The 15,317-nt window shown below is 35.7% G+C and overlaps 2 protein-coding genes across 4 annotated transcripts; one reads left to right on the top strand and one right to left on the bottom strand.

Moving 5' to 3' along the window:
• Positions 1-591: 591 nt before the first annotated feature.
• LOC113502815 (clavesin-1-like) lies at positions 592-11,360 on the top strand. 3 transcript variants are annotated; one of them, XM_026884522.1, is made up of 7 exons: positions 592-664; positions 5,101-5,231; positions 9,536-9,689; positions 9,940-10,044; positions 10,170-10,317; positions 10,476-10,692; positions 10,973-11,360. In XM_026884522.1, the coding sequence occupies exons 2-7, from the start codon at positions 5,105-5,107 to the stop codon at positions 11,125-11,127; spliced, it is 906 nt and encodes a 301-aa protein (XP_026740323.1). In that variant the 5' UTR covers positions 592-664; positions 5,101-5,104; the 3' UTR covers positions 11,128-11,360. The 3 variants fall into 3 exon arrangements, with proteins under 3 accessions (XP_026740323.1, XP_026740325.1, XP_026740324.1); XM_026884524.1 differs by lacking the exon at positions 592-664 and adding an exon at positions 694-768; XM_026884523.1 differs by lacking the exon at positions 592-664 and adding an exon at positions 4,603-4,691.
• Positions 11,361-12,454: 1,094 nt separating this feature from the next.
• LOC113502816 (60S acidic ribosomal protein P2-like) lies at positions 12,455-14,846 on the bottom strand. The gene is made up of 4 exons (XM_026884525.1): positions 14,740-14,846; positions 13,844-14,112; positions 13,174-13,254; positions 12,455-12,569 (listed from the first exon to the last, which is right to left on the bottom strand). The coding sequence occupies exons 2-3, from the start codon at positions 14,109-14,111 to the stop codon at positions 13,187-13,189; spliced, it is 336 nt and encodes a 111-aa protein (XP_026740326.1). The 5' UTR covers position 14,112; positions 14,740-14,846; the 3' UTR covers positions 12,455-12,569; positions 13,174-13,186.
• Between the last annotated feature and the right edge of the window lie 471 nt (positions 14,847-15,317).

Consider the following 15,317-nt stretch of genomic DNA (forward strand, 5'->3'; position numbering starts at 1 on the left):
TGAGCCGAGTCAATGGACTTCAATATGATGTCAATAAAATATAATCCCCGTTGTTTTAACTGTGTGCTATTTTGTATGGAATAGGTATATTTAAATAATGCGGAACGCTATTCTCGATGATATGGTAATTACTTTACTAAAGCTTATGTCTGGTAACGCACTGGGTAAAATAAACTTTAGAGTTTATATTTTAATCGACACCGACCAACAACCTGCAGAAAAATAACATTTTTCTATTATCTTAGAAGGAGGATATTTAGGTACTAAGCCTTTTCCCCCAGGTTACAGGTAATAGACAGTTATCAGGTAATAGAGAAAGAAATATAAAAAAATAAACGCTCATTTAAACGTATACTGAAGATTTCTTATTTCTTTTAATTGTCCCGCACAGTGTGTTAGGCATTGTGAACTCATCCATCGACAATCGGCTAATCGTGCAGTCAACTAATTGATACAATTGTTCACTTGCTCGGTAATTGTTACAATTGTATTAAAATCGTAACTCCACAAGCTAACCGTTATATAACCGCTGCATTTTTCCCGCCCAGTGCGTGATCGAAGCCTTATAAGCCTACTTGCGACGATTTAACGAATCTGTAGTAGCGTATGCGCGTGCGCAGAGAGTAGACGCGTTCATGTCACAAGCAGTTCAAGTGCGTAATTAGTGAGTATTTATATTTGTGTTAATTATTTTAAACATATACATAAGGAGCCAAGTTCATAAACAAAATTAAAAAAGTTGACTCAAGCAACAGTTTGTGGTATCAGGTAGGATATACTGATTTATGTAATTTTGAATTATACTTTCGTCGAATGGAAAGGGACAAAATATTTCATGAAAACGAGAGAATTCTCAAAAATTTAGATGGGTTGCTCGCAGGAAATCGTCATCAACTGATTTCTTATTACGGATTTTTTTCTTTTCGGCGAAAGTTGGTTTCGACCTGATTTCGCCGGAACATGTATCTACAATATCCCTTAATTATAGGATTTTATCTTTACTTATTAAAGAGAGGTCTCAGGTATGGTTTTAACCACACCCTTGAAAAATATACAGTAAATAAGATATTGGTAAATGTCGGTCAAACCTACGGAAATTGTCTTAGTAATCCAGTGGTTATACCACCATTTAAAAATGAGAAAACATATCAAAAGTTACTATCTAATTAATAAATAATATTACAATTACAATAATTTTGTTGGCAAGTGAAAATCGATCAATAACCTGCCGAAACATCGCGAGTTGTTCAACAGGATTCTCAATATGATGAGACCGGTTTTACGTATTGCTATTGCCTCTTGATCTAAACAGACGCATGATTCAAGATAATCCTATATGCGGCAATTATTTATGTAAAGCTTATACTTTGATTAATATTATTAACCAGTGATTAATGCGTGACACGTGCTAATTATCCTGTAAAGATTAGTGTAGAGTTAATTTATTATTTAACCTACGGCTATAACCTTTGTTTTTGTTAGTATAAAGATAGATTATGCTTTTAAGCAAATAAAAATGGAAACATAATATACATGACTCTACGATCAATTACAAAAAATTTAGATAATAGTAATTTAATGTGATATTTAATAAGTTAAACAAACACTTCCTTTAACCTGCACTATAAATAGAAAGATAGGAACAATTTAAAATGAAAAACAATATCAAAATATAAATATCAAATTGAGCTAGCTTCCTACTGTATTTGTATTGAGAAGTTCATGGCTGTTTAAATCTAATCTGTCTATTGATTACATAATCTTCTACATGTCAATGTTAAGTTCTAAGTCAAACATTAACATACAGTAGAGTAGGAGGAACACATTTCATACAACTATTTTTATTTTTTTTCTTCAGTTTTTTGGCTTCCTGTCTTATTTTAACCCCCGAAGCAAAAATTATGATTATAAAAAAAGTTTGATGTTTGTGTATATGTGTGTGTATCTATCCGCGCCTGCGTAAATCTCAAAAAGATAGAATAGAATAGGATATTCTTTATTGCACACCACATAAGTATGGATTTTCATTTTATTTGAAAGGAAATTTAATAGTGAGTGTTCTTTGCTATGTTTAATAAAAATCTGGCCCAGATGGATATCACATATCGACGAATAATTATGTGTTTTGTAAAATCCCTGTCCCTGAGTACGGGTAACCAATTGCTTGACTAATAGGGTAGAAACTGTACACAATAAGAATGAGGAGTACCAAATTATAAATACCACATAAATTAGATGAAAAATATTATCCTCTACATGCAATATTTTAGAAAAGCGCTTTTTTAATATTTATATTTATATTATAAGTATATAAGAAATTATTTATAAAAGAAATTGATGTATTTATCAATTTCTTTTACGTGGTTCACTTTGTAATTTTATTACGTCCATATATTAATAGTCCTCTTAACTCACCTGCACGGAGGAGCTGTTTTATTACTCTTAATTACTTAGTTTTATAGAGGATAATACTTATAATGCATAAAATAAAAAAATAATATAATGTCATACATTTTATGCAAAATGTATGACATTATATTACCGCAATCAGATTGTTTAATAGGTATTTATGATTTCAACCTTGTCGCAGCTTCAGAAGACAAGTGGAAGCACAAATTCAAAAATAACCTTGGTACGAAATACCTAATTAAAAGATAAGAAAAGTTAAAATATTCCAAAGCCATAAAATCTCACGGAAAAAGAGTATCTTAATAAAATAAACATAATATTAAAGATCTTTGAATTTTCTGATAAGTAATAATTAATTGTCTACTGTATGCGTAATTCCTTACACCGCGACTTAGTTCAACACCTTCAACACACACAAGTCTATGATGAACACATAACTATTCTCGTTATTACTTCATTCCATTATTTTTATTTTTGAATGGCTTATATACACCCTAGTGTTAGTGTTTTAGCCGTCCTTGAACCACTAGCGTAGACACCCTTTAAAAATTTCACGATGCTGACTTATTTTTTTAAACAACACAAGCATTAAGGAATTTATTCCTTGTGTCGCGGGGGTTTCACAAACATTCAAGTCACTACACAAAGACACCCAAACTCAGGCCAAGCTTTAGTGGATCACACGAATGCCTGTCCTACGTGGGGATCAAACCCGAGGCACATCGCGTCCAGTGGGTTGGACGTGATGATCTCAACATCTCGGCTACCTGTGCCGTCATTATGGACTTGACCGAATTGTATGATCATGGCATTTCCCCCACGTTTCATATTACTTCGTCTTGTCTTTAACATTGATTGACAAGTTACAAGCGAACATGCAAGACATTACAACATTATGTTTATAACATTAATATTTTGTTCTCGTTCCGCGGTAGATATTACATACAAAAGCAACCAGTTTAGGGCATCTGAAGGTCGGTTAGTGGCTCGCATTAGTAACGAGTTCACATGGTGTGCATGGTGCCATAAGTCTGTTGTTTTGACTGATCAAAATACGTAAAAAATATGATCACTTTGAAAACCAAGGCACACCTATTGTGTCTTGTATTGCATTAAGTAGAGTTTGTCAAGTAGGTAGATAATTTTGCAAAAATAAATATTTACATAAAACTATTCAAACTTAACGACGATACATTTTTGTCTATCATTATTTTTGTTAGTGACATCATGGATGTCAGTCAACCTCCCCTTGAGACTGGAAGACGCCCTAACCGGCTCATTTTCAAAACGATGTGATTAGAGAAGATTTCGAGTCTATAAAATGTAGAGATAAAGCATTGACCAATCGCCATGATTCCTTTGTTTGCTAAATTTTAGTTTCAGTAGCCTGGCAATGTGCCTAGTTGAGTTATAAATTATTTTTCAATGCTACAGCTAGCTATTTTTTTTTGCCGCTCGCTTGCAGTATTCCGCCATTATAGTACATATTTCTGCTTAATTTCGTAGCGGGTTCTAATAGTCGGTTACTCATTTCATTTTCATTGTAGACCCAAAAAGAAAAGTAATAACAAATATTATGTAATATGCTAAAAGTTTAATATATTTATCGTTCATGAAGTACATAAACATTAAAAAAATGTATGCACTACGGCAGTAACGCATCACCTCTAACTCACCTCGACATTCTAATCAAGTAATACGAGCTTTTGTTTCTATGCAACAAAAACATAATTAAGCTTATAATCGAAGGTCGGTCAAGACCTGTTTATATGTTTTTATAGTACTTTGCATTTGTAAATGCCTTTTACACATAATATCCCTCATATTTCTTTCACCCAAGTCGATCTGCTAAAAAATTTTTACCATATAAGGAAAATAAAAAAAATAACATATTGCAAATAAGGCATATTTCAAATGCTCTAATAAACTTTTCTTAAAAACGAATGAAACCCCATACAAAAGTAAAAAAGTGGTTCTTACCTCGTACTCGTAGGCGTTATGAGATAATCGGTCTGTATTCGGAATAGACAACTGTTTTCTTAGAAACAGTTGTTAATTTACGTGTTTACGTGTACAGAAGTGACATTTAAAATGGGTCAATTATCACGTTGTACTTACAATTCAAATATGTAATTTAAGTGCATTTTTTAAATAATAATAACATTCTTTAAATTTTTATCCATTGTTGTACTTTTTAAACATAAATTCAAACCCACTGTCGACGACGTCCTTTTTTACCCAAATATAATTAATCGTCATACATGGAGGCAATGATAACAATCGTAAATACTTTAAGTTCATTAAACCATTTCCGTTTAAAAATCCTTTGCTTATAGATACTTTACGTTTGTCTCAGCAAGTCCAAGACATCTTAGGCAGCTTTTTCTTTAAATTTATTGTTTAGATAATATTCTTTTATCTATTATTCTCCCTGCATAGCATATGGCTGCCAGGCTCAAATGGGATTGGGCGAGTCATTGGGCGAGTCATGTCAGCCGCATCAACAGTGGGTAGCCTCCTAGGCTGCTAGCGGTGGAGGGACGATTAGTAGTAGGAAGGATTCATATTTAGGATAGATCTGGCTAGTTGAAAAGATGGCCAGAAAATTGATTATTTGGTTGCTTCAGATCTACTGGCGCAGTGTGCACAGGGCTCTAGCAACTATAATAAGTATTTAACTTTCTTTTCCAGAAACATGTCGATCAAGGGGATAAGTCTGGAGGATGAGCTGAAGAAGAAGACAGGGATCACTCCTCAGGACATACAGAAGCTGAGGGACTGGCTCGGCACGCAGCCGCACCTGCCAGGCGATTACATCACAGGTCAGTTCAATACCAGATTGAAAACGTGACGTAAAGGTGACCAGTATGTATGTACACATATGAAGTAGATGGAACCTTCTAAAGTGAAGACAATGGGTTCGCGAAATACTAAAGCAATTTTGTTTTGAAAATGAAAAACTATTCCGGCGCGGACTCCTGAGGAGTATTTTTCTAAAACCTTCCATAAGGTTCTGTTGTCTACGTCAAAATAATTAAACATCAGTTTCTGCATAGGGCCTTTGGGTCGTTCGATCGTTTTCAAGACAACAAGCGTGCGAGAACTAAAATATGTGCGCAATTATTGGAACCCTCATATCGCCTTTGTTAGTAAACCGTTCGTTGGGTGTCCTTATAGATTCTAGCTGTCGGGTCCTATCGTCCAAATGTAAGATGAATGAAGATACCGGAAAAATACCGTTTTTCTCTATTAACTTGAATAAGGAGCCCTAAACAAGAGTTGTTAGGTTTTATTTATTTACACAATAACATAAACAGTCTTAGACACAGAAATTGCAGTTATTATAACACTTATTACAGTGCCACAAGGAAATAAGAACGGACACCATCTATTAAAAAACCACCAGTAATGACGCATAACCTTGGCGTCAAACAAATGATACATTGATTTTTGTTACAGATATGTCAGTAATTAGACCAATTATATCTAGAAAATATTCAATCCAGTAATCAGTTTTAAATTGCCATTAAGCTTAGCCTCGCAGTAAGCAGAAACATTTTGGAATTGAGAGTTCGATTGCTGTCTGAAATGTTTATTATTAATAATATGACAATCGGCTATGTTACTTTTCTGAGTTACAGTACCTAATTACAGGGAATTTGGGTTGAACGGACAAGATTCGAAAAACGGGTCCGAACTTCAATTATGTACTTTTATACTCCTTACTTCCGATTACCGACACAAAAATTCTCACGCAATTTTGGCAAAAACGACTCCTAAAATTATAGTTAAAACGCAGTCACACATTTGTAATTAATTCACGAATGCCAAAAGAACAAAAAAATTCGCATTGACATGATTCTCCAAAACTGTTTTACGCCAAAAACTGTGTCATCATGACTTAGCGTATTCGTACTTCTTTGGGTAAAAAGACTTGCCAGACTGTGAAAAACAGATAAAAAATTGATACTATTAAAGGTCAAGTACATCTTGTTTTTGTAAACAGTCTAGTCAGCTACAAAATGTACATAAATAATGATATCCTGGTATTTACATACTGCACTTAAGAATATTAGGCGTTCGACGTATGCTAAACAATTCCAGGTTTGATGAACCTAGATTCGGCAGCCGGGATTTTCTTCGCCTGTTAATGTAAAGCTGTAGCAGGTGTAAAATCAAGATGCCACTAGTCGCATGTAGTTCGCTACCACTCATCCACCTTGAAACATTTCTTTTATAAACAAAATTTCATTTTAATACAGTAAAAACTGTTGTCTATAGTACCTAAAGGTCTAACTATTGGTAGGTAGCTCCGAACACTCCTACGTGAATAATTAGTATAATTACTTTTTTTATTTATTTATTTATTTATTTATTATACTATGGAAGACTTACAGCTATATAAAAAACTTGACAAAACTGAGATATCTAGACAACATAAAGCCAATTACAAGTCCTCACTTATAGATATAGACTAAAACTTAAAGATTATGTGAACACACACCATGAAATTTTTGATATAATTACATTGAACACACATTAATACATCGTGTCAAATTAAAGGTAAGTAATGTGCTATTTTTTTAACAAGGATAATTTAGATAATCCAAAAAAAAAATTAGTTTACAGTAAAATAAGAATTTATAATTATGAAAATTATTCGAAAAATTTGAGGCTCAAACACCTTCTGGCTGATATCACACTCGTTGAGAAAAGATCAAAACCATGCTGCTTACATATCATATTGAACTGCTTACTCACGCGCACAATATAACTGTTCTGTCTATAATTCGTATAGGTATGAGTTACACGTAAGGGCGGATTGAAACGAAGTAGTTTACCTGGTGCATTAAGATAAAATTTAGATAATAGCTCGGGGCTGTCGATGTTGTTATTAAATATTTTTAACAGAAATAGGCAGTCAGCAATTTCACGCCGGTATACGAGTGGCAAAAGATGGTATTTTTACAGAGTCGGACATAATCGTTTGAATGGTATGGAGTCTTTTGATGAAAACAAAGAAATTTAATGAATCGTTTTTGTATGTTTTCAATGCGGTCTATGTACTTATTGTAACGTGGGTTCCATATCTGAGATGCATACTCCAGCTGACTTCTTACAAAGGTGCAGTACAAAATTTTAAGTGTCTTGTCGTTTTTAAAGCACTTAGAAAGACGCATTATAAACCCAAGGAGTTTATAGGCTTTTTTCACAATGGTATCGATATGTGCTTCAAAAGTGAGCTTATTGTCGTGATGGACGCCCAAGTCACGAATAGTATCGCACCTTGGCAAGGTCTGGCCGGACAAAGTGTAAGTTGTAGCTAGAACTACCCGTTTTCTAGTGTAGGTAATTACTGAGCACTTTAATGGATTTAAGTCGAGTTTGTTAATCCTACAGTACTCCTCAAGACGGAACAGATCAGCTTGAAGCGCTATCCCATCTTCAAGTGACGAAATCTTAGCAAAGATTTTCATGTCGTCGGCAAAACATAATAAATTGGATGATTTCAGGCACAGGTCGATGTCGTTTACATAGATCACAAATAATAAAGGACCGAGCAAAGAGCCTTGAGGCACTCCACTGGGCACAGAAACCCAGCTGGAAATATAGTTGTTAAGCACTACTGCTTGCGACCTGTTGTCTATATAAGATGAAAACCACCTCAGGAGATCTCCACGAATTCCCATATAGTTTAGCTTCTTAATCAGGGTTTCGTGGTCAATTCGGTCGAATGCTTTGCTATAATCAGTATAAACGACATCGACCTGCTTACCTTCATCCATAGCTTCAGTAATATAGTCATTAAATAAAATGAGGTTTGAGGTGGTAGATCGTCCCCTTAAAAAACCATGCTGGAACGTACTAAATGAGTTAGAAAGGGCGGGATATAACTGGTTATAAATAATTCGCTCAAATATTTTAGCAATAATGCACAATTTGGATATGGGCCTATAGTTTGTAACTTCAGTTTTAGACCCTTTTTTGTGTACGGGTGTAATAAATGCGGATTTCCACACTCTGGGGACAACACCTTGAGACAAAGATTTCGAAAACAGGATTGAGATGGGCAAGGCAATAGAAGAAGCACATTTAATTAGAAATTTGGATGATATATTATCAGGGCCTGCACCTTTCGACGGATCCAACTTGCGAAGTAAGGCGATAACTGTGTCAATATTTATTTCTATATTATAAATGTTGTAGAGTAAATGACACAGGCACAGTCATCTAACAAGCACATGATTATAAGTTACCTAGTCTCACATTATTGCATTTTCATGTTGACATAGGAAATACCTATTCATAACTATAAACAGTTAAGATACCATTAGGTCCATAGACAATAGAATTAAAATGGATAGGTTGCTTAATTAAGTATGAAAAAGTTGCGTTAACTAAACGTTTTTAACACGCTATTGACGTATCATAATGACATAGATTTATGCATTGCATTGAATAACAAAGACACAAAAAAATATATAGTTTTTTTCAGCAGATATCATCAAAGCACTTAGGGATAACGACTTTGACATTGATTTATACACAGAGCAGTTACGATACACTCATTGTCAATTTTAAATGCAGTGTACATAAAAACACTCCAAAAATACATGAAAGATTGACCAATGCCAGGTTAATCATAAAAGTAGGCATGCTACAGGCGGCTGACGAGTTAGGCTTCATGTTTAGTATTCTAAGCACTTAGGAATTGTTACCATCATCAGTATGCTTGCCAAGTTTCGGACTGTCCTAATGAGAATGTCTGACATGGTGAAATATGTAACTAACTTGAAACCAAGCCAGTTTGCATACAACAACAAATGCTAAGATTGCGACAGCAAAAGATGTTTTTTAGTACAATAGAGTCCCGTTCCGTACCAAGGAATTTAATCCTTTTGTCGCGAGGGGTTTCCAAAAATACAAGTGACATGCACAAAAACACCCAAACTCAGGATAAATATTCGAGCATCACACAAACACTTATGCTAGGCGGGGATCGGACCCGCAATACATCGCGAACAGAGTTCGGCATGGTGACCTCAACCACCGGCTTCTCTGCATTCTAGGCGTATATTTTCCCGCAGTATCCCTTTCATACTCATGGGACTTTTTCATTATCTAGACATGGATTTGGCGCTGATCTACCATTGCTGCGACCGCAGCGCCGAAGTGTCAAAGCAAGTTCTCGACCTGCACTACACGCTGCGAACACTCTTTACCAGCTTCTTCAAAGACAGAGTCATGGATGACAAGATTGAAAAGAACCTGCAATATGTGTAAGTTTAACAGTTTAGCATTTTTTAGCTTCCGATTGTATCTGTAATGTAAAATGAGTATTAATTCCTCTTTCAAGATTAACGTAAGTGGACATGGTACATTCAGTATCAAATCCTAGCGTTAGAAGTGGGCCGAGGTCTACTAAGAATGGTGCTAAACAATTAGTATCCAATAAGATGAAAATCAACCATTGAAATGCTGATAAATTTAATCATCTTGAAATATTATTAATTTAATATTTTCCCACAGATTGCTGCAACCGCTTCAGACTCGCTCGAGGGAGGACGATGCTGTATTGTATTGCAGATTGTTGGACTATGAACCTAAAAACTTTGATTTTGCAAAATCTCTTAGGTAAGACACTTCGACTTTCTTTTAATTACGCTTGCTGCATGCTTGGTACACTTATCAGACCGGCCTTGGATATTTTCCTATGTAACTAGACTTAGTTTTCAAGGGTCTGTAAATTTGATTTCCAGGTTAGTGCTGATGATCCTAGACCTGTGGCAGTTCGAGGAGGGCACGTGGCCAGGCTTCGTGCTAATCTTTGACCTGGACGGGCTCAAGCTGGGACATTTGGCTAAGCTTGACGTGCAATCCATTCAGCAGTTCCTCTACTATTTACAGGTGAGCAATCGCATATATACACTTAGAAGTCTTATTATGGCAATCCTGTCTCCTCAAGTCTTGACTTGTTGGAAAGTTTTCCTTTGTGCCATTCCAGAACTAAATACGAACTTGTTCATTATACCTAGATTCTTCACACATTTGTATACATTTTCCAGGAAGCTATGTTAGTAAAAGTGCGAGGACTTCACTTCCTGAACGCACCATCTTTCATGGACCGGCTCATGATGATGATCAAGCCGTTTATGAAAAAGGAGCTCATCGACGTGCTGCTCATTCACCAAATCGGAGCCAAAACCCTGGACAAGCACGTGCCCATGGCCGGCTTGCCGAAGGGCGCCGGTGGAGAGTTCAAAAGCTTTGATGAACTTAGAGGTAAACTTCATGCAACATCGGAATTATTATACCAATTCTTCAGAACTCAGAACATAAACTATAGGTATTTAAAATTATTTTAATCAAAATTCTCTTTGATTTACGATAAGTATACTTAACAATAGCGCAAATTGGAACATTAAAATTAGCACCCATTCGTGTCAGCGTGACCTTGACATCACCAATATCAGGCTTCCAACTTGCCGGTGTATGATGAATTGCTATTCATTGCCATACGTAATGCGGTACCAGTTTCTGAAAAATTGTATTTTAATTCCAGACGAAACAATTGCAAGATTAAAGGCAAACAAACAGTTCTTCGTGGAAGAGAACAAGAAGCGAGTGGTGGAGGCGAAGCGGCCCGGCAAGCCGAAGACCATCTCCGACATCTTCGGCGGAGTGGAGGGTTCCTTCAAGAAGCTCGATATCGACTGATGTGCGGTGAACCACTAGGGTTTCTAGGACTAATGTATGACTAGATTGGTGGAGTAATTTAGACCGTGTTCAAAACAATTTTTTTTGAACGCGGCCTGAAAATATACTTGTTGTTTCGATATTCTGTACAGGTACTTATTACCACTTGAGCAGGTTACCAGTTCTTCTTAATTTAAGAATCTTTCGAGTATGAATGTGTATGAGTCTTTTGAATATATTTTTTGGTTTTAGTATTCCATATTTTATTTAAATACCTAAAAATCCGACCTAACGTACCCACGAAATATTTCTGAAAATCTTTAACCGGCATTTGTAATCAAATTACTTCTTTACTTTCATTCTGACTTTTACATCAGGGAGAATCACCAAGCTTGATATGCAGACGATACAACGGTTCCTCTGCCACTTAAAGGTGGGCAACACGTACATTTATATAGCTCCTAATATGTCAATTCTGCTTCCTTGCTGGGTGACTTTGCCTCTTAGAGTCAAATGAAAAGTTACATTAACTTTGCTGCATCAACAGACAACAATCCAAAGTTCCAACCATGGGAACTTGAAATGTTCGTAGGTACTTGATATATCATTTCTGTGCTACCAGTGTATCCATATTGGGAACAAAAAACTAACCACCACCCACCCCCCATTTTCTTCATTCTGACAGTTTGTTTAGCCATGTTATTACCACAAATTGGCACAAATATGAAAAATTTTACGTGTAGGGAAAAGACCAAGACAAAGATAAATAATATGCAAAACATACTCTCCCCACACAGCTTATATGACAGTGATGAAGATAACATGACACTAGGGAGAGTTTAATGTAAGTCTTGAATACAGTCCTAACTATTTGTCGCAGTTTTTCTTTATTGTCAAACTACCAGAGAAAACACGCAAAGAGGCTGCTCAACTCAAACGAACTGTTCAGCACGCCATGATCACACCGTTTTTAAGTACTTAATTATTCAAATTTAAACTAACTAATAAAATGTCATTCCCACAGAGAACAGGCAAAAAACTCACGAATGAGAAAGAATTGATAAAAAAAAACCAAACGAGAATTGAGAATGGCGCCATCCATGTTATTACAAGGGACCAGAGTTGTGGCTGTTAGTATTTGAATGCCAGCTTTAACTTAGTAGGTCAAATAATTCTAACATAATTGGTTTACTTTCATTCTCTATCAGCATTTAGGCCATCAACTAGCTAACTACTAGTAAAAAAGCTTATTTGGGAAGTATTGAAGATAGCATTAACTCGCTAAACCAATTTTTGAAAATCGGAAAAGGAATGATACAGGTAGGTACGTAAAATAAGAAACAGCATGTTATAGAAATAAAATTTCCATGAACGTTTATTAGCAATATATTTCATAGAAACATAAATGCTGACATATTACGCTTAAACCATACAAAATGGAATAACGACCAGCGCCGCGCGAACTGAAACAAGCAAAGAAAACGTTTTAGATTGATTGCCACATAAAAATATGGTTTAATTGAGTTCAGGTATGCATCAGTTAGGGTAAGTAACAGCAAAGACTTTCAGTCGAAAGATGGTGTTGTTTGAAATCATCATGAACTAAAGCAACAAAATTATTCTGATTCTAAAACCTGCGGAGTTTTATTCCTGTTATGGAAAAAGGGTACATGAGCAAGGACCCAAGTAGTAATCCAATACTAAGTGATTATCTTTTAATAATTGAATGCAGATGCATTTAATGTCATCATCAGCCTTTTCCCAGCTATGTTGAGATCAGCTTCTTCGGCTGCCACAAAATACCAGTGTTTTTTGCAAGGAGTGACCGCCTATCTGACCTCCACAACCGAGTTACCTAGGCAACACAATACCCCTTAGTGTAAGTTGCATTCTATGTTAATATGACTAGTAACAGCATTAATAAAATTACTGTTCATATAATATTCAAGCTGGCAAATAACAATATGGAAGGAACTTAAAACACAGGTTTTGATTTTCTTAAAAAATGTTACGTCTTTCCCAATATAACAAATGATTATAACAAAAAGAACAAGAACTTCAACTCACCTGCGAAGTGCATTTAGTCGAACAGACCGAAGCCCATGTCATCGTCTTCCGACTCAGACTCCTCCTTCTTGGCTTCCTCTTCTGAAATAGGAGAAATAATGTGTTAAAGTAAAATATAATACATTGTATAGCACAGTAGTGTTGACTATGATCCGTGTCAGAGATAGAGAGTTGCAGCAAAGACTTTCAGCCAAAAGATGGTGTTGTTGTGTATTTCATCATGTACAATTCACTATTTATCAAATTGTTTAGAAATTACTTGTGATACTGATCTCATATGCTATTTAATGCATTATGAACTGATTAATGCTTCCCCATATTACATTTCTTACATAAAATAAATTAAAGCTGCCAGGATAACTCTGAGACTGTACCCAGGTCATTGAATAGTGCATTTACTGGACACTTTAAAAAAAATATGTCTCCCACAGTAAGGAATTGACCTTATATTACAAATATTCAAGTTATAAGCACAAAGACAAAAATTCAAGATTCAAGACGATCATTTGTTGATCACACAAATGCTTGTCCAACACAGGATTAGAACCCGCGACGCAAACCATGCAGTCAAGCAGTTTTCTTAATGTGTTTGCTTGAGGTTGACGCAGATAGATGTTGTACTCCGTTTAGTCCAACACTGGTAATTTTTTTTACTAGTGTATTCACATACCTTTCTTCTCTTCGGCGGCAGCAGCAGCGGGCGCAGCGCCTCCAGCGGCAGCGGGGGCAGCGCCACCCACAGGCATGGAGGACAGCTTCTCGCGGCCCTGCTCGATCAGCTCCTCGACATTCTTGCCGGTGAGCTCAGCAATGACCTTCTTCAGCTTCTCGCCGTCGGCTTCGATACCCACGGAGCTGAGGATCTTCTCAACGTCCGCTGCTGCGGGGTTCACCTTACCGCCGAGCACAGCCAGTAAATACGCGGCCACGTAACGCATTCTGGAAATTTACCACCATAACTTGAGTGATTGAGGTTATAAGTGACACTAGGTCGTAAGATGCTAAGATGCTCAACTGAAGTGCGTATATCCTAATACTTTAAAATTAATGTTGATATACAAAGAACTTTACATTGAAGGGTACACAGGCTAGCGAAATTTTTAATGCGAAGTTGGTGAGGTTATGTTTGAGGTTAGATATGTAAACACTATTCAAAGATAAAAAATACAGAAAAGTATTAATCTGACGTTAAATAGCACGTGCAATACACATGATAACAGCGAAATATGAGTGTTTTAACTAAAATGAATTTAGTTCATCCGTATAATCACCACACATGGTTAGCGATGTGTACTGCGTGAGATGTTTACAATGAGTAAAATCAAACGCATGGGCAAAAATTTACAATAGAAACACTTAGAACCCTGATTATAAACGCATTAAAGCCGCTGCAACTAGCAAAACACTATTTTTACCGCCATTTAGAACACAAGTTGGAGGCATGACGGAACTTAAATCTTTATTTATCACTCAGAAGACATAATCATCCGGAACAAGTGGTTATTAAACACAGTAAAGAAACACTACATAACATAATTTTGAACTTATTTTAACATTTTCACTTACTTTTAAGTCGCTTAGACACGAAACGTGTTATGCCGAAAAATAAACGTTCGTCCTGAACAAATGTCAAGATGAAAGAGGATGGCGGGGAAGCATCATAGTGACTTGACAGTTCGATAATGTTGCCAGGCTTAGTTTTTATAGACTAATCGACTATTCGTATTTAACTTACTATTTGAAATATAAATTATTACTGAATATAAAATTATCAAAATAATAAAATTAATTGACTACGAGCCTTTCCATAGCAGGTTAAGAGTCTGAGTCAGTATTTATGCTAGTGGTTGTTATGGAACTTTTATGACATACCTAGTATAGTAAATCAAAACGTTCGAGATGTCAATTAATTCATTTTTTCTGCTTTTTATCATCTAATGTTGCTTAATAAATAATAAAAAGCAAAGTCTTTGTATTTGTTACGTCTTCTCCTCGCCAAAGCACGCCTGGAAAAAATATTCTAATATGTATTTGGTACAAGGATAGGTAATACTAAGATAAGATAAGCATACTCTGACATCAACGCTGCAAAACCTAGCTTGCTAAAGTTAATTCCGTAATCAATATTGAACACTACCACTGTG

Source organism: Trichoplusia ni, chromosome 18, assembly GCF_003590095.1.
Source record: "Trichoplusia ni isolate ovarian cell line Hi5 chromosome 18, tn1, whole genome shotgun sequence".
Taxonomy (NCBI): domain Eukaryota; kingdom Metazoa; phylum Arthropoda; class Insecta; order Lepidoptera; family Noctuidae; genus Trichoplusia; species Trichoplusia ni.